At 43.2% G+C, this 18316-nt stretch overlaps 1 protein-coding gene across 5 annotated transcripts in view; it reads left to right on the forward strand.

The window, feature by feature from the left end:
* The window catches only part of akap9 (A kinase (PRKA) anchor protein 9), a 119466-nt gene that overhangs the window by 87799 nt on the left and 13351 nt on the right, over positions 1-18316 (forward strand). For all 5 annotated transcript variants that reach the window (XM_062997454.1, XM_062997464.1, XM_062997489.1 and 2 more), the window contains 15 exons: positions 1418-1462; positions 1629-1757; positions 1837-1971; positions 2112-2156; positions 2845-2973; positions 3534-3986; positions 5137-5191; positions 5295-5383; positions 5883-6063; positions 8899-9058; positions 9220-9370; positions 16309-16401; positions 16493-16600; positions 17435-17725; positions 17812-17969. In XM_062997454.1, the coding sequence (XP_062853524.1) occupies positions 1418-1462; positions 1629-1757; positions 1837-1971; positions 2112-2156; positions 2845-2973; positions 3534-3986; positions 5137-5191; positions 5295-5383; positions 5883-6063; positions 8899-9058; positions 9220-9370; positions 16309-16401; positions 16493-16600; positions 17435-17725; positions 17812-17969 (2222 nt within the window). The remainder of the gene's footprint in view (positions 1-1417; positions 1463-1628; positions 1758-1836; positions 1972-2111; positions 2157-2844; positions 2974-3533; positions 3987-5136; positions 5192-5294; positions 5384-5882; positions 6064-8898; positions 9059-9219; positions 9371-16308; positions 16402-16492; positions 16601-17434; positions 17726-17811; positions 17970-18316) is intronic.

Consider the following 18316-nt stretch of genomic DNA (forward strand, 5'->3'; position numbering starts at 1 on the left):
TTAATATGATTCACTAAAAGAGTCGAATCTTATGGTTAAGCTATTAGAAAGAGTCGAGTCATATTACTGAGATATTATCATTAATATGATTCACTAAAAGAGTCGAATCTTATGGTTAAGCTTTTAGAAAGAGTCGAGTCATATTACTGAGATATTATCATTAATATGATTCACTAAAAGAGTCGAATCTTATGGTTAAGCTTTTAGAAAGAGTCGAGTCATATTAATGAGATATTATCATTAATATGATTCACTAAAAGAGTCGAATCTTATGGTTAAGCTTTTAGAAAGAGTCGAGTCATATTAATGAGATATTATCATTAATATGATTCACTAAAAGAGTCGAATCTTATGGTTAAGCTATTAGAAAGAGTCGAGTCATATTAATGAGATATTATCATTAATATGATTCACTAAAAGAGTCGAATCTTATGGTTAAGCTATTAGAAAGAGTCGAGTCATATTAATGAGATATTATCATTAATATGATTCACTAAAAGAGTCGAATCTTATGGTTAAGCTATTAGAAAGAGTCGAGTCATATTAATGAGATATTATCATTAATATGATTCACTAAAAGAGTCGAATCTTTTGGATGAGCTGAAGTTATTATTATGATTCACCTAGGAGTCGAATCTTAAGGTTAAGCTATTAGAAAGAGTCGAGTCATATTACTGAGATATTATCATTAATATGATTCACTTAAAGAGTCGAATCTTATGGTTAAGCTATTAGAAAGAGTCGAGTCATATTACTGAGATATTATCATTAATATGACTCACTAAAAGAGTCGAATCTTATGGATGAGCTATTAGAAGGAGTCGAGTCATATCTGAGCTAAAAATATTAATATGATTCACTAAAGGAGTTGAATCTTATGGCTGAGCTAAAATTATTAATACAAATCACTTTAAAGAGTCGTGATATTGCTGGGCTGAAGTTATTAGAACGAGTCACTGAAAAGAGTCGAATCTTTCAGCTGAGCCTAAATTAATAATATGATTCACTAAAAAGAGTCAATTAGTATTAGAGTTATATTATTAGAGTTTGAGTTATATATAATTATATAATTTGGGTTATATATTGATTTATTATTGATAGGAATCTTTTGCCCGAGACAAAGTCAGTAATATGATTCTCTCTAAAGAGTCGGATTTGATTTTAAATGAGTTGAACTTACTGCTAAGCTGAAGTCAATATGATTCACTTAATAGAGTCAAATTTCTGAATCGAACTCATCAATATAATTGAACCGGAGAAGAGTCAAATCTCATTTTTGGCCTAAAGTCATGAATATGATTCACTACAAGAGTCGAATGACTAAAAGAATCACCAGGCTGGTGTTGAACAGAGTTCCTATAGAGTTTAATCTATTAGAATGTAATATTAACGCCCCCCCCCCCCCCCCCCCCCACAGGAGCGTGAGATGACGATGGCTCTGCTGAAGGAGCAGCTACACGAGGTGAGTTTAAACCGTCCCGATACTGAATTTAATTCTATATAATCATTAATGATGTTCAAATAAAGATCGTACGTCAGGATGTTTCAGTCTCGTCTTTATTTTAACATCGTTCAGGTACAAACGTTATCAAATGATTCATCTGATCCTCTCATTTCTCATGGCTCAGGCTTCAGGTGGAGACCAGAGTTCCACGCTGCTGCAGGACCTTCAGGATGTTCAGCAGGAAGCGGCAGCTGCTAAAGAAGAACTCAAGGGCTGCATGGAGCACAACCTCAGACTGCAGGATCAAATCCAGGTACAGTTTTACCCTGGTATACTTTACACTCACTTTGTTCTTCACGTGTAACTCTTGTAATGCTGGATTGTGGGTCCAGGCCTCGAGTGTAGGTGGTGCGGCGATGGAGGAGCTTCAGCGCTCGTTACGGGAGCTGAAGGACCAATCAGAAGCCGCTAGAGTGGAGCTGGACGGCAGTGAGGAGCTGAGCCGAGATCTTCAGGAGCAGTTACAGGTACACCAGCCATGTTGCTCTGCGTTCAGCCAGAATAGAACCGGACCTGTTAGAGAACCTTGTGGTACACCCGAATTTAGTTCCGGCTCTGATTGTGCGTGTGGTTAATGGGTCTGTTCTGATCTGTGATTGGTCGACAGCTGAAGGAGTCGCAGATAGAGAAGCTGCAGGAGGATCTACAGAAGGTGAGTCAGGGTTCTGAAGGTGGAGCCTGTGCTTCTTAGTACTGGTGGATGGATGGAATGTGGAGGTGTTCCAATCCTAGTTTACGCTTTTACAGTTTGGATCACTTTATAGCATTTTCTTTACAATTCAGGTCATTTTTAACTTTAGCTGCATATACGGGAACCTTTACACTAAAATAATCTAAGTTTACACTATAGTACTTTATGTTTACGCTGTAATACTTTACGTTTACACTACACTTATTTATGTTGTAATCCTTAACATTTACACTATAATACTAAATGTTTACACTAATACTTTACATTTACACTATAATACTAAAAGTTTACACTAATACTTTACATTTACACTATAATACTACAAGTTTACACTTAAACTTTACATTTACACTGTAATATTGTACATTTACACTATAATGCTAAAAGTTTACACTTAAACTTTACATTTACATTATCGTAATTTGTTATAAAACTTTACGTTTACACTGATATTTTACGTTTACACTATAATATTAAAAGTTTACACTTAAACTTTACATTTACACTATCATAATTTGTTATAATACTTTACGTTTACACTGATATTTTACGTTTACACTATAATATTAAAAGTTTATACTTAAACTTTACATTTACATTATAATATAACTGATAATAATGTGACTAATGATCATTTCTCATGGCTCAGGCTTCAGGTGGAGACCAGAGTTCCACGCTGCTGCAGGACCTTCAGGATGTTCAGCAGGAAGCAGCAGCTGCTAAAGAAGAACTTAAGAGCTACATGGAGCACAACCTCAAACTGCAGGATCAAATCCAGGTACAGTTTTACACTCACTGTACAGAACCCACTGATCACCACGGAGAACTTTACAGAGGTTTGTTTACACCGTGGGATACTTTACAGTTTGTCTCACTAAATTTATACTGCTTTACAGTTAAGACTATTTTACAGTTAAGAGTACTTTACATTTAAGACCACTTTACAATTTAGAGAACTTTAAAGTTGAGTACTTTACGCTTAGGCACACTTTACAGTTAAAAGTACTTTACACCCAGGAACACGGTACAGTTTTAAAAACTTTACACTTAAAACTACTTTACAGTTTAGAGAACTTTACACATAGAAACACTTTGTAGTTAAAAGTACTTTACACCCAGGAGCACTTTACAGTTTAAAAAACTTTACCTTTAAAGCTACTTTACAGTTTAGAGAACTTTACAGTTAAGAGTACTTTACACTTAGGACCACTTTACAGTTCAGAAGAATCTTTGAATCAGTACAATTCTGACTTTACGCTGAACACAGCTTGATGTTTGTACTGATGTAAAGTTTACGAACTTTTTGAGGACCTGAGACCCTTGACGTTCCCTCCACAGGCTCGAGACGCGTCCATCACCCAGATGAAGGAGGAGCTTCAGCAGTTACGTGCAGCTGTATCCAGATCCTCAGAAGATCAGGAACCTCCTCAGTCGCAGGAGAAAGCAGGAGGAGAACCTCCAGGACAGATCAGAGAGAACACCTCAGGATCCAGGAGGAGCCCCGACGCCACGCCCTCGACTACCCACGCTGCCGGCGCTCCGAGCGTGCTCGGTGTGGACGCAGGGACGCAGGTGAAGGAGGCGGAGTCAGGGGCGGAGCTGGACCAGGTGATGGGAGAGTACACGGAGCGGATCCGCCAGATCCGGGATCTCCACGCCGCCGAGATCATGGACATGGAGAACCGGCACATCACAGAGAGCGAGAACCTGAGGACGGAGAACCAGAGACTGGAGCAGGAGTGTGAGGAGCTTAGAACCGCCCTGCACAGGCTGCGGTCAGGCCACGCCCAGGTCAGACTCCGCCCCCTTATTTATATTATTATTGTTAACCTGCGATTAGGCCCCGCCCAGGTCAGACTCCGCCCCCTTATTTATATTATTATTGTTAACCACCGATCAGACTCAGCTCAGGTCAGACTCCGCCCCCTTATTTATATTATTATACACTGTCAACCTCCCATCAGGTCAGACTCCGCCCCCTTATTTATATTATTATTGTTAACCTGCGGTCAGGCCCCGCCCAGGTCAGACTCCGCCCCCTTATTTATATTATTATTGTTAACCACCGATCAGACTCAGCTCAGGTCAGACTCCGCCCCCTTATTTATATTATTATACACTGTTAACCTCCCATCAGGTCAGACTCCGCCCCCTTATTTATATTATTATTGTTAACCTGCGGTCAGGCCCCGCCCAGGTCAGACTCCGCCCCCTTATTTATATTATTGTTGTTAACCTGCGGTCAGGCCCCGCCCAGGTCAGACTCCGCCCCCTTATTTATATTATTGTTGTTAACCTGCGGTCAGGCCCCGCCCAGGTCAGACTCCGCCCCCTTATTTATATTATTATTGTTAACCTGCGCTCAGGCCCTGCCCAGGTCAGACTCCGCCCCCTTATTTATATTATTATTGTTAACCTGCGGTCAGGCCCCGCCCAGGTCAGACTCCGCCCCCTTATTTATATTATTATACACTGTCAACCTCCCATCAGGTCAGGCCACGCCCAGGTCAGACTCCGCCCCATATTTATATTATTATTGTTAACCACCGATCAGACTCAGCCCAGGTCAGACTCCGCCCCCTTATTTATATTACTATTGTTAACCTCTGATCAGACTCCTCCCCCTTATCTATAGTATTAAATATTGTCAAACTTTCATCAGGCCCCGCCCAGGTTAGACTCCACCCCTTTATTTATACTATTAAACACTGTCAACCTCCCATTAGGTCAGGCCCTGCCCAGGTCAGACTCCACCCACAGCGTTATTTATATTATTGTTGTTAAGACTCCAGGTCAGACTCCGCCCCCTCTTGGGTTATTTATAATATTAAATATTGTCAGGCTCCGCCCCCTCTGGGGTTATTTATAATATTAACTATTGTCTAACTGCAAACAGGCTCCGCCCAGGTCTTTATTTTATCCTCTTGTTTGTTTTCTGCAGGTTGTGAGATCAGATCCCTCCTCGTCCTCACCGTACAGAGACGGTTACACCAGCGGTAACGTTTATACTGGAACTGCACTCGCGTCCCAGTTCACGTCCCAGTTCATATCCCAGCTCACGTGTGTGTGTGTGTGTGTGTGTGTGTGTGTGTGTTACAGACAGCAGTTCGGAGCTGGGCTCTGAGACCAGGATCACCCCCGAGGGGTCTCGCCCGGATGACACCCACCTCCTGCCCGACAGCATCAAGGTAAAACTACATTGATGTTGTGAGGTAGTCCATCACTAACTGAGCTTCAGGCAGCGTTCAGTCAGAGTGTGTACATGATAAAGAGCACAAACATACCGGACACGTTCTGACCCCTGACCGTGAGGGGGTCACAGTGGTGGTGGAGCCGTCTGTGACTGTAGGGTTTCATTGGTGTGCAGTTCTCATTCAGTCCAGTAGGGGGAGACACAATCACACATAAACCACACTGTCAGTGGCCAAAAGTATTCAGACACCTCACCAGCTTGTTAAACGTCCCGTTCAGTGACCTCTGTGTTCATGTCTTTATAGAGCTCACTCATGCTGGAACAGGAAAGGGCCTTCCCTAAAGTCTGATGCATGTCATTTCCTTTATATGATCGATTTATTTCACTTGTTAGTGACTGTTGTGGCTAACAGACCAGTATTACTAAGCCTGACCCTGTGTGTGTGTGTGTGTGTGTGTGTGTGTGTGTGTGTGTGTGTGTGTGTGTGTATATAGACGTTACTGAGGGAGGTCCACCAGGAGGGGATGCAGGTTCTCTCTCTGTCTGAGCTGGACGTTGGTGATCAGTCTGTAGATGGTAACGCTGCTCTGTTAGCAGAGATATCACGTCTCAGAGCTCAGATCAGTCAGCTACAGCAACAACATCATCAACAGCGCCACCCTGCTGATACTACAGGTACTGCACACACACACACACACTAGATCTAGGCCGGTCTGCGTGTGTGTAGTTCTGGACTAATGAGCGTAGATGATCCAGAGTCCTCTGAGGTCTGAAATCTTGTGGTTAACATAAAGCCAAAAGAGGAATCTCTCTTAATAAAGCACACCTACTGGCAGGGTTTTTCTTATAGGTGGGATCAGTGCCAGTCGATTTTAGTGGTTTTTAGTGGAGAGATGAGTTACAGTAAACCATCACAGTAAAGAGATTCCTGATCTCAGAAAAATAAGGGATCTAGTGGAAGGATCTAAATGGAAGGATTTCAGTGGAGGGATCTGAGTGGAATGGTTTTTTAGTAAATGGATCTAGTAGAATACATTTCAGTGAGGGGATCTAGTGGAATATATTTCAGTAAATAGATCTAGTGGAATGGATTTTAGTAAAGGGATCTAGTGGAATGGATTTCAGTGAAAGGATCTATTGGAATGACTTCAGTAAAAGGATCTAGTGGAATGATTTCAATGAATGGATGTAGTGAAATGAGTTAGTAAAGGGATCTAGTGGAAGGATTTCAGTGAAGGGATCAGAGTGGAATGGATTTTAGTAAAGGAATCTAGTGGAATCATTTTAGTAAAAGGGATCTAGTGGAATGACTTCAGTAAAAGGATCTAGTGGAATGATTTCAATGAATGGATGTAGTGAAATTAGTTAGTAAAGGGATCTAGTGGAATGGATTTCAGTGAAAGGATCTATTGGAATGACTTCAGTAAAAGGATCTAGTGGAATGATTTCAATGAATGGATGTAGTGAAATGAGTTAGTAAAGGGATCTAGTGGAAGGATTTCAGTGAAGGGATCAGAGTGGAATGGATTTTAGTAAAGGAATCTAGTGGAATCATTTTAGTAAAAGGGATCTAGTGGAATGACTTCAGTGAAGGGATCTAGTAGGATGGATTTCAGTGAAGTGATCTAGTAGGATGGATTTCAGTGAAGGGATCTAGTAGAATGGATTTCAGTGAAGGGATCTAGTAGGATGGATTTCAGTGAAGGGATCTAGTAGGATGGATTTCAGTGAAGGGATCTAGTAGAATGGATTTCAGTGAAGGGATCTAGTAGAATGGATTTCAGTGAAGGGATCTAGTAGAATGGATTTCAGTGAAGGGATTTAGTAGAATGGATTTCAGTGAAGGGATCTAGTAGAATGGATTTAGTGAAGGGATCTAGTAGAATGGATTTCAGTGAAGGTATCTAGTAGAATGGATTTCAGTGAAAGGATCTATTGGAATGACTTCAGTAAAAGGATCTAGTGGAATGATTTCAATGAATGGATGTAGTGAAATGAGTTAGTAAAGGGATCTAGTGGAAGGATTTCAGTGAAGGGATCAGAGTGGAATGGATTTTAGTAAAGGAATCTAGTGGAATCATTTGAGTAAAAGGGATCTAGTGGAATGACTTCAGTGAAGGGATCTAGTAGAATGGATTTCAGTGAAAGGATCTAGTAGGATGGATTTCAGTGAAGGGATCTAGTAGGATGGATTTCAGTGAAGGGATCTAGTAGGATGGATTTCAGTGAAGTGATCTAGTAGGATGGATTTCAGTGAAGGGATCTAGTAGAATGGATTTCAGTGAAGGGATCTAGTAGGATGGATTTCAGTGAAGGGATCTAGTAGGATGGATTTCAGTGAAGGGATCTAGTAGAATGGATTTCAGTGAAGGGATCTAGTAGAATGGATTTCAGTGAAGGGATCTAGTAGAATGGATTTCAGTGAAGGGATTTAGTAGAATGGATTTCAGTGAAGGGATCTAGTAGAATGGATTTAGTGAAGGGATCTAGTAGAATGGATTTCAGTGAAGGTATCTAGTAGAATGGATTTCAGTGAAAGGATCTATTGGAATGACTTCAGTAAAAGGATCTAGTGGAATGATTTCAATGAATGGATGTAGTGAAATGAGTTAGTAAAGGGATCTAGTGGAAGGATTTCAGTGAAGGGATCAGAGTGGAATGGATTTTAGTAAAGGAATCTAGTGGAATCATTTGAGTAAAAGGGATCTAGTGGAATGACTTCAGTGAAGGGATCTAGTAGAATGGATTTCAGTGAAAGGATCTAGTAGGATGGATTTCAGTGAAGGGATCTAGTAGGATGGATTTCAGTGAAGGGATCTAGTAGGATGGATTTCAGTGAAGTGATCTAGTAGGATGGATTTCAGTGAAGGGATCTAGTAGAATGGATTTCAGTGAAGGGATCTAGTAGGATGGATTTCAGTGAAGGGATCTAGTAGGATGGATTTCAGTGAAGGGATCTAGTAGAATGGATTTAGTGAAGGGATATAGTAGAATGGATTTCAGTGAAGGGATCTAGTAGAATGGATTCCAGTGAAGGGATCTAGTAGAATGGATTTAGTGAAGGGATCTAGTAGAATGGATTTCAGTGAAGGGATCTAGTAGAATGGATTTAGTGAAGGGATCTAGTAGAATGGATTTCAGTGAAGGGATCTAGTAGGATGGATTTCAGTGAAGTGATCTAGTAGGATGGATTTCAGTGAAGGGATCTAGTAGGATGGATTTCAGTGAAGGGATCTAGTAGAATGGATTTCAGTGAAGGGATCTAGTAGAATGAATTTAGTGAAGGGATCTTAGTGTAAGGATTTTGGTGGAAGGATCTAAATGGAGGGATCTTAAAGGAAGTGATCTAAACTCAGGAATGGATTTAAATGAAGGGATCTGAGTGGAAGGATCTGGTTGAAGGAAGTGATGGATTACAATGATCTATCTTAGCAAAGGGCATTACAAAAGCCCCTCAGAACGATGCGTGATGAGAACCTGAGAGACTCTGCTGATGTTTGGGTTTTGCAGGAGCGTTTGAAGGTCACCTGACGTCAGCCGGACGGAGGGACGGAGGACGACCGGAGGACGAGTGTGAGAGGCTGAGGGTGGAAGTGTCTCAGCTCCGACTGGAACTGGAAACGTCACTCAAAACCCAGCACACACACCTGAGGGAGCTGGACACACTCAGGTGAGACACGCCCGATTCTCAAACACAGGTGTGTGTGTGTGTGTGTGTGTGTTTACCAGCGCACGTCTGAGCCTACGTCCACATACTTTTGGTCTCGTACTGTAGAAGAATGAATGATTTTTGATTGATGGGGCGTGGTCATCGGTCTCTTGGTTCCTCAGGGCGGAGGTGAGCATGAAGGTGAAGGAGCTGGACTCGCTGAGCGACAGGCTGATGGAGGAGCAGAAGCGGGTGAGAGAGCTACAGTGGGAGGTGGAGAGAGAGAGCAGTCGGGCGGAGAGGAGAGCTGAGGGAGAACGTGAGGAGCTCGAGGTGAGCGTTCCTATACAACCTTCATGTGATTAGCTACATCTTTAACACTACTCTAGAAACCAGGACAATCCAGGAGATCCACTGAGGTGAGGGTCTGGAGGGTGGACCAAGTCCCAATACCCATACTGCAGTCAGTTAGGACCATTATTGGTAAGGTGGCCCATAAAGACCCAGTCTGAAGTGAGGTAGGTTTCTTAACATGGACCAAGAACCCAATAACTACATTTAGGTGAGGTGAGGTTCTAAAGGATTGATCCATAGGTAATCTAAACCCCAGTTTTGGTGAGATGAGGTATGGACCGATGACCCTTATGTCCTGTGACCCTGGACCCTTTAAAAGACCCATTTTAGGTGGCCCAAGACCTAAGACTCAGTTTTGGTGATCCAAGACCCATACAGGTGTAGTTTTGGTGAGATGAGTAGGATGAAAAATGGGCCTAGACTCTTAAAGAGCCATCTTTAGATCCCAGACCTATAGAAATCAATTCTTGGGTGACCCAAGACTAATATAGACCAGATTTGTTGAAATCTGGATTTGAAAAATAGGTCTAGACCTATGAAGACCCATCTTTGGGTGACCAAAGACCATAAAGATCCATCCATGGGGGACCCAAGAGCTAAGACTCTAAGTTTTGGTGAGATGAGGTATTGCCTAGACCTATAACAACTCATCTTTAGGTGACCCTGGACCCATAAATACTCGTCTTTAGGACCTATTCTTAGGTGAGCCAAGACCAAAATAGACTGTTTTTGGTAAAATGTGGATTTGAAAATGGATGACCAAAGACTGTAAGACCCATCTGTAGGTGGCCCAATACCTAAGACTTAGTTTTGATGAGATGAGGCTTTAAAAGAAGGCCTAGACCCATAAAGATTCATTTTTAGGTGACCCAAGACCTATATATACCAGTTCTTGGGGGAGCCAAGACCAATATAGACCCAGTTTTGGTGAAATGTGGTTTTGAAAAATGAATGACCCATAAAAACCCATCTTTGGGTGATCAAAGATTATAAAGACCCAGTTTTGGTGGTTTTGAAAATGAGCCTAGATTTCTAAAGGCCCATTTTAGGTGGCCCAAGACCTAATACCCAGTTTTAATGACATGAGGTTTTAAAAAAAATGGGCCAGTACATATAAAGACCCATTTTAGGTGACTCTTAACCTATAAAGACCCATCCTTGGGTGACTCAAGACTTAAGACCCAGTTTTGGTGAGATGAGGTTTAGAAAATTTGACCTGGACCTATAACAACTCATTGTAAGGTAATCCTAGACCTATAAACCCCCAGTTTAGCTGACTCAAGATCAATATAGACACAGTTTTGGTAAAATGTGGTTTTAATAAATGGGTCTAGACCTATGAAGACCCATCATTGGGTGACTAAAGACCCATCTGAGAGCCATCTGTAGGTGGCCCAAGACCTAAGACTCAGTTTTGATGAGACTCTACGCCTATAGAGACCAATTATTAGGTAATCCAAGACCAATATAGACCGGTTTTGGTGACATGTGGATTTAAAAAATGGGCTGAGACCTATAAAGACCCGTTTTAGGTCAACCTCAACCTATAAAGACCCACCCTTGGGTGACTCAAGACCCATAAAGACCCAATATTGGTGAGATGAGGTTTTGAAAAAGACCTAATACCCATACTGCAGTCAATTAGGACCATTATTGGTAAGGCGACCCATAAAGACCCATAACTGATGAGTTGAGGTTCTGAAAGGTAGAAAACAACCCATCCATAGGTGACCTAAGACCAAGTTTTGGTGAGATGAAGTTTAGAGAGCATGATGTTTTGAAAAATGGGCCTAGATCTATAAGGACTTATCATTAGGTGACCCTAGACTTACAAAGACCCATCTTTGGGTAGCTAGTTTAGGTGAGATGAGATTTTTAAAGAAGGCTGAGATTTATAAAGATCCAGTTTAGGTGACCCAGGACCCATAAAAACCCAGTTTTGGTGAGATGAAGTTTTTAAAATGGGCATATACTTATAAAGACCCATCCTTAGGTGACCCAAGACCTAAAGACCCAGTTTTGGTGAGATGAGGTATTGCCTAGACCCATAAGGACCCATCTTTAGGTAACCCTAGACCAGAGGTCACTAACAGGCGGACCGCGGTCCGGGTCCGGACCCAGAAGCTGTCCCATACGGACCCGGACCTACAGCCAAAACAGAAAGTTATGATTTGAAACCTGACGGAGCGCTTCTATTTTAACCGGCGCAGCTTCTGTACCATTTACGGTAGCGGTTTAGTGGATGAGAAAACGCACAGACCAGTCACGTGACACCACTCAGCCAATCAAGTCTGTGCATTCCAGCCGGTGAACACAGCGACTCTACAGTGCAGACAGATGAGAGAGTTAGAGGCGAGTTACATGTGGAAAGACGGTGAAAAGAAAAAGAAAAAGACGAAGGGAGAGATACAGACGACTGTGCAGGAGAAAGTTGAGAAAAAGACGAGTGAGACAGGAGACAAATGGCGCTCTCCATAAAAGAAACGTGTACAGAAAAAATACAGCATTTAATCCGTGATGGAGAAACTCATCTCTGTTCTTACTTCCCACTGGAGCACAATTTAATTTTATTTTCTCTTAATTTGATAAGAGAAAGGTTTGATAAGGTGGGGCGGTCCGGGTCCTCTCTGTGTGGAGTTTGCATGTTCTCCCCGTGTCGCCATGGGTTTACTTCAAAGTGGTTAAGGTACTGGACTAGTAAACAGAAGGTTGCCGGTTCAAGCCCCGCCACCACCAAGTTGCCACTGTTGGGTCCCTGAGCAAGGCCCTTAACCCTCAATTACTCATCATGTTCAGCTCATTGTGTAAGTCACTTTGGATAAAAGTGTCTGCTAAATGTTATATATACTGTATATACTGTATATATATACAGTGTATCACAAAAGTGAGTACACCCCTCACATTTCTGCAAATATTTCATTATATCTTTTCATGGGACAACACTATAGACATGAAACTTGGATATAACTTAGAGTAGTCAGTGTACAACTTGTATAGCAGTGTAGATTTACTGTCTTCTGAAAATAACTCAACACACAGCCATTAATGTCTAAATGGCTGGCAACATAAGTGAGTACACCCCACAGTGAACATGTCCAAATTGTGCCCAAAGTGTCAATATTTTGTGTGACCACCATTATTATCCAGCACTGCCTTAACCCTCCTGGGCATGGAATTCACCAGAGCTGCACAGGTTGCTACTGGAATCCTCTTCCACTCCTCCATGATGACATCACGGAGCTGGTGGATGTTAGACACCTTGAACTCCTCCACCTTCCACTTGTGGATGCGCCACAGGTGCTCAATTGGGTTTAGTCCATCACCTTTACCTTCAGCTTCCTCAGCAAGGCAGTTGTCATCTTGGAGGTTGTGTTTGGGGTCGTTATCCTGTTGGAAAACTGCCATGAGGCCCAGTTTTCGAAGGGAGGGGATCATGCTCTGTTTCAGAATGTCACAGTACATGTTGGAATTCATGTTTCCCTCAATGAACTGCAGCTCCCCAGTGCCAGCAACACTCATGCAGCCCAAGACCATGATGCTACCACCACCATGCTTGACTGTAGGCAAGATACAGTTGTCTTGGTACTTCTCACCAGGGCGCCGCCACACATGCTGGACACCATCTGAGCCAAACAAGTTTATCTTGGTCCCGTCAGACCACAGGGCATTCCAGTAATCCATGTTCTTGGACTGCTTGCTTTCAGCAAACTGTTTGCGGGCTTTCTTGTGCGTCAGCTTCCTTCTGGGATGACGACCATGCAGACCGAGTTGATGCAGTGTGCGGCGTATGGTCTGAGCACTGACAGGCTGACCTCCCACGTCTTCAACCTCTGCAGCAATGCTGGCAGCACTCATGTGTCTATTTTTTAAAGCCAACCTCTGGATATGACGCCGAACACGTGGACTCAACTTCTTTGGTCGACCCTGGCGAAGCCTGTTCCGAGTGGAACCTGTCCTGGAAAACCGCTGTATGACCTTGGCCACCATGCTGTAGCTCAGTTTCAGGGTGTTAGCAATCTTCTTATAGCCCAGGCCATCTTTGTGGAGAGCAACAATTCTATTTCTCACATCCTCAGAGAGTTCTTTGCCATGAGGTGCCATGTTGAATATCCAGTGGCCAGTATGAGAGAATTGTACCCAAAACACCAAATTTAACAGCCCTGCTCCCCATTTACACCTGGGACCTTGACACATGACACCAGGGAGGGACAACGACACATTTGGGCACAATTTGGACATGTTCACTGTGGGGTGTACTCACTTATGTTGCCAGCTATTTGGACATTAATGGCTGTGTGTTGAGTTATTTTCAGAAGACAGTAAATCTACACTGCTATACAAGCTGTACACTGACTACTCTAAGTTATATCCAAGTTTCATGTCTATAGTGTCGTCCCATGAAAAGATATAATGAAATATTTGCAGAAATGTGAGGGGTGTACTCACTTTTGTGATACACTGTATATATATAAGATAAGATAATCCTTTATTAGTCCCACAGTGGGAAAATTCACAGTGTTACAGCAGCGAAGGGATAATAAAGCACTCAGTACAAAAAATAGACAATAAAAAGTACAATGTATAACAATAATAATAAAAAAGTCAGAAAAACTCTGAAAAAATATTTACAAATAATTTTATTATATATATATATATACAGTATATATACAGTGTATCACAAAAGTAAGTACACCCCTCACATTTCTGCAGATATTTAAGTATATCTTTTCATGGGACAACACTGACAAAATGACACTTTGACACAATGAAAAGTAGTCTGTGTGCAGCTTATATAACAGTGTAAATTTATTATTCCCTCAAAATAACTCAATATACAGTCATTAATGTCTAAACCACCGGCAACAAAAGTGAGTACACCCCTAAGAGACTACACCCCTAAATGTCCAAATTGAGCACTGCTTGTCATTTTCCCTCCAAAATGTCATGTGATTTGTTAGTGTTACTAGGTCTCAGGTGTGCATAGGGAGCAGGTGTGTTCAATTTAGTAGTACAGCTCTCACACTCTCTCATACTGGTCACTGAAAGTTCCAACATGGCACCTCATGGCAAAGAACTCTCTGAGGATCTTAAAAGATGAATTGTTGCGCTACATGAAGATGGCCAAGGCTACAAGAAGATTGCCAACACCCTGAAACTGAGCTGCAGCACAGTGGCCAAGATCATCCAGCGTTTTAAAAGAGCAGGGTCCACTCAGAACAGACCTCGCGTTGGTCGTCCAAAGAAGCTGAGTGCACGTGCTCAGCGTCACATCCAACTGCTGTCTTTGAAAGATAGGCGCAGGAGTGCTGTCAGCATTGCTGCAGAGATTGAAAAGGTGGGGGGTCAGCCTGTCAGTGCTCAGACCATACGCCGCACACTACATAAAATTGGTCTGCATGGCTGTCACCCCAGAAGGAAGCCTCTTCTGAAGTCTCTACACAAGAAAGCCCGCAAACAGTTTTCTGAAGACATGTCAACAAAGGACATGGATTACTGGAACCATGTCCTATGGTCTGATGAGACCAAGATTAATTTGTTTGGTTCAGATGGTCTCAAGCATGTGTGGCGGCAATCAGGTGAGGAGTACAAAGATAAGTGTGTCATGCCTACAGTCAAGCATGGTGGTGGGAATGCCATGGTCTGGGGCTGCATGGGTGCAGCAAGTGTTGGGGAGTTACATTTCATTGAGGGACACATGAACTCCAATATGTACTGTGAAATACTGAAGCAGAGCATGATCCCCTTCCTCCGGATACTGGGTCGCAGGGCAGTGTTCCAGCATGATAATGACCCCAAACACACCTCTAAGACGACCACTGCTTTATTGAAGAGGCTGAGGGTAAAGGTGATGGACTGGCCAAGCATGTCTCCAGACCTAAACCCAATAGAACATCTTTGGGGCATCCTCAAGCGGAAGGTGGAGGAGCGCAAAGTCTCGAATATCCGCCAGCTCCGTGATGTCGTCATGGAGGAGTGGAAAAGCATTCCAGTGGCAACCTGTGAAGCTCTGGTAAACTCCATGCCAAGGAGAGTTAAGGCAGTTCTGGGAAATAATGGTGGCCACACAAAATATTGACACTTCAGGAACTTTCACTAAGGGGTGTACTCACTTTTGTTGCCGGTGGTTTAGACATTAATGGCTGTATATTGAGTTATTTTGAGGGAAGAATAAATTTACACTGTTATATAAGCTGCACACAGACTACTTTTCATTGTGTCAAAGTGTCATTTTGTCAGTGTTGTCCCATGAAAAGATATACTTAAATATCTGCAGAAATGTGAGGGGTTTACTCACTTTTGTGATACACTGTATATTCCGGACCTTTGCTTCAAGAAATTTTCTCTAACTAGACTTCTTTAAATTTTAGTTGAATACCCCTGCCCTAGACCCATAAAGACTCGCCTATAGGTGACCCTTTACCCATCTTTAGGACCACAACTCGTCGTAAGGTAATCCTAGACCTATAAAGACCCAGTTGTAGGTGACTCTACGCCTATAGAGACCAATTATTAAGTAATCCAAGACCAATATAGACCGGTTTTGGTGACGTGGATTTTAAAAATGGGCTGAGACCTATAAAGACCTGTTTTAGGTCAACCTCAACCTATAAAGACCCACCCTTGGGTGACTCAAGACCCATAAAGACCCAATATTGGTGAGATGAGGTTTTGAAAAATAGTTCGAGACCTATACAGTCCCATGTTTATGAGCAGAAACATTCTGAAAATGGACCAAGACCCCTCAGTAGATGAAGTGTGATGATACACCTTAAAGTCCCATCTTTAAATCATTAAACTCTATTAGGAAGGTGGTTCTACCTCACAGGGTTTGCGGTGACTGTATGCGGTTGAAGTGATCATGGTGTTTACGTGACCCGTCTCTCTCTCTCTCTCTCTCTCTCTCTCTCTCTCTGTAGGATGTAAGACTGGCTCTGGAGGAGGAGCGACGGCTTTCAGATCAGAGAGACGCCGAGCTCTCCAGACACTCCGGCCTCCATTCTCAGCTGCAGGTAAACCGCGAGTGCCTGTGCTTGGGTGCAGCACCAGTCTGGGGGGAAGGGGGGTGAATATTTTTGTTCTTACCCGTGTTTGGTGCTTCAGGTGCAGTTGGAGTCTCAGCGCTGCCAGATGAATGAACTGAACTCTGACCTTCAGAAGGAGAAGCAGCTCAACGCTGAACTCATCAAACAGCTACAGCGCCCCCAACAGGTACACGAATCCGTACACACAATATGTACGTCCACAGAGAGTCGACTGGCCCCTGAGTCCATGGACATCCCAAAGGTCAGGGGTCCTGCAACAGTGGTTACCTTGGAGTTCTTCACAGTACCTTGGCTTGGAATCGACTGGCAGGGTCACAAAGAGTCTGGTAGAAAGAACGGCTGACCACCAACACCAAGGTCTTGGTCTATCATCAATGGTCTACCATTGGAAGCCTTGGCAAGAAGTTGCAAGACCTTCTTCTCAAAGGATGCCTTTGGACCGGTTGGCATTCCATTCAAGTTTGCCTGGCCTTTGAGAGATGTTCTCCTGAAGGACGCCCTGAAAACTGAGCTGGTCTTGGCGGTAGGCCCTTCAGAAGTCCTGCCTAACTTACAGTGTGGTGCCCCCTGCTGGTCAGGTCCATGTAAATCCATGTCCTGTATGTGTGAAGACCCTGAGTCCATGGACAGAGTCCTGCGGTACTAGTTCCTCCAATAGTGGTTACCTTGAAGTTTTCAAAGTACCTTGGTTTGGAATCGACTGGCAGGGTCACAAAGGGTCTGGTAGAAACATTGACTGACCACCAACACCAAGGTCTTGGTCTACCATTAATGGTCTACCACTGGAAGCCTTGGCAAGAAGTGGCAAGACCATCTTGTCACAGGATGCCCTTGGATCGGTTGGCATCCTAATCGAGTTTGCCTGGCCTTTGAGAGATGTTCTCCTGAAGGACTCCCTGTAAACAGCTGTAGGCCCTTCAGAAGTCCTGCATGTCTTACAGAGTGGCGCCCTCTGCTGGTCAGGTCCGTGTAAACCCATGTCCCTTGTCTCTGTTTGCAGGTAGAAGACAGTTCCCCCTGTGTGGCGGACTGTGTCCTACAGTCTCTGCAGGACCAGCTGAACGAGAAGCAGCTAGCCCTGGTAGATCTGATGGAGCAGGAGGAACAGAGGAAGCTACAGGAGATCCAGCACAGACAGGCGTGGACGGAGGAGAGGACGTGCCTGTCCCGCCGGGTGGACGAGCTCCAGGACCTGCTGCGGGGCGAGAGAGACCGAGGGAAGGACGTGAAAGGAGAAAGAGACAGGCTTCAGAGGACGGTCGCCGAGCTGATGGACAAGAGCAGACACGCCGTGAGTTATATTAGCCTAGCATTAATTTTAGCAACGTTTTGATATGTCTAGCTTGGTCTAAATAAACTGTCCCTCTGTATGAGCAGGGTCAGACACCTGACCACGTGGTGCAGCAGAAATCGGACAAGGTTGTCCCTCAGGGGTCCGTTAGTACTCCCGTACTGAACACGACGGACGTGACGGACATCAGAAACACCAACGGCGTCGTTGCTAAGTTACAGCTCGTCTCCAGCAAAATCAAGAAGTATGAAAAACATCGTACACAAGCTGAGTGTTTCAATAAAGTAAAGGTCCAGGAGTCTGAAAATACTGCAGAGGCTTACTAACAGACATACAGGTCCAGGAGTCTGAGGTCACTATAAACTTTACTTACAAACATAGATACAGTCAGGTCCAGGATTTTGAGTACTCTATAAACTACCATCAAGTCCAGGAGTCTGAAAACACTGCAAAGACAAACATAGCTACTGTCAGGTCCAGGAGTCTGGGTTCACTATAAACTGTACCTACAAACTTAGCTACAGTCAAGTACAGCAAAATCTAGAAGTATGAAAATAACGCTCATACAAACACAACCTGAGTTTTAAAAAA

The sequence above is a fragment of the Trichomycterus rosablanca genome, chromosome 1 (genome assembly GCF_030014385.1).
Source record: "Trichomycterus rosablanca isolate fTriRos1 chromosome 1, fTriRos1.hap1, whole genome shotgun sequence".
Lineage (NCBI taxonomy): Eukaryota > Metazoa > Chordata > Actinopteri > Siluriformes > Trichomycteridae > Trichomycterus > Trichomycterus rosablanca.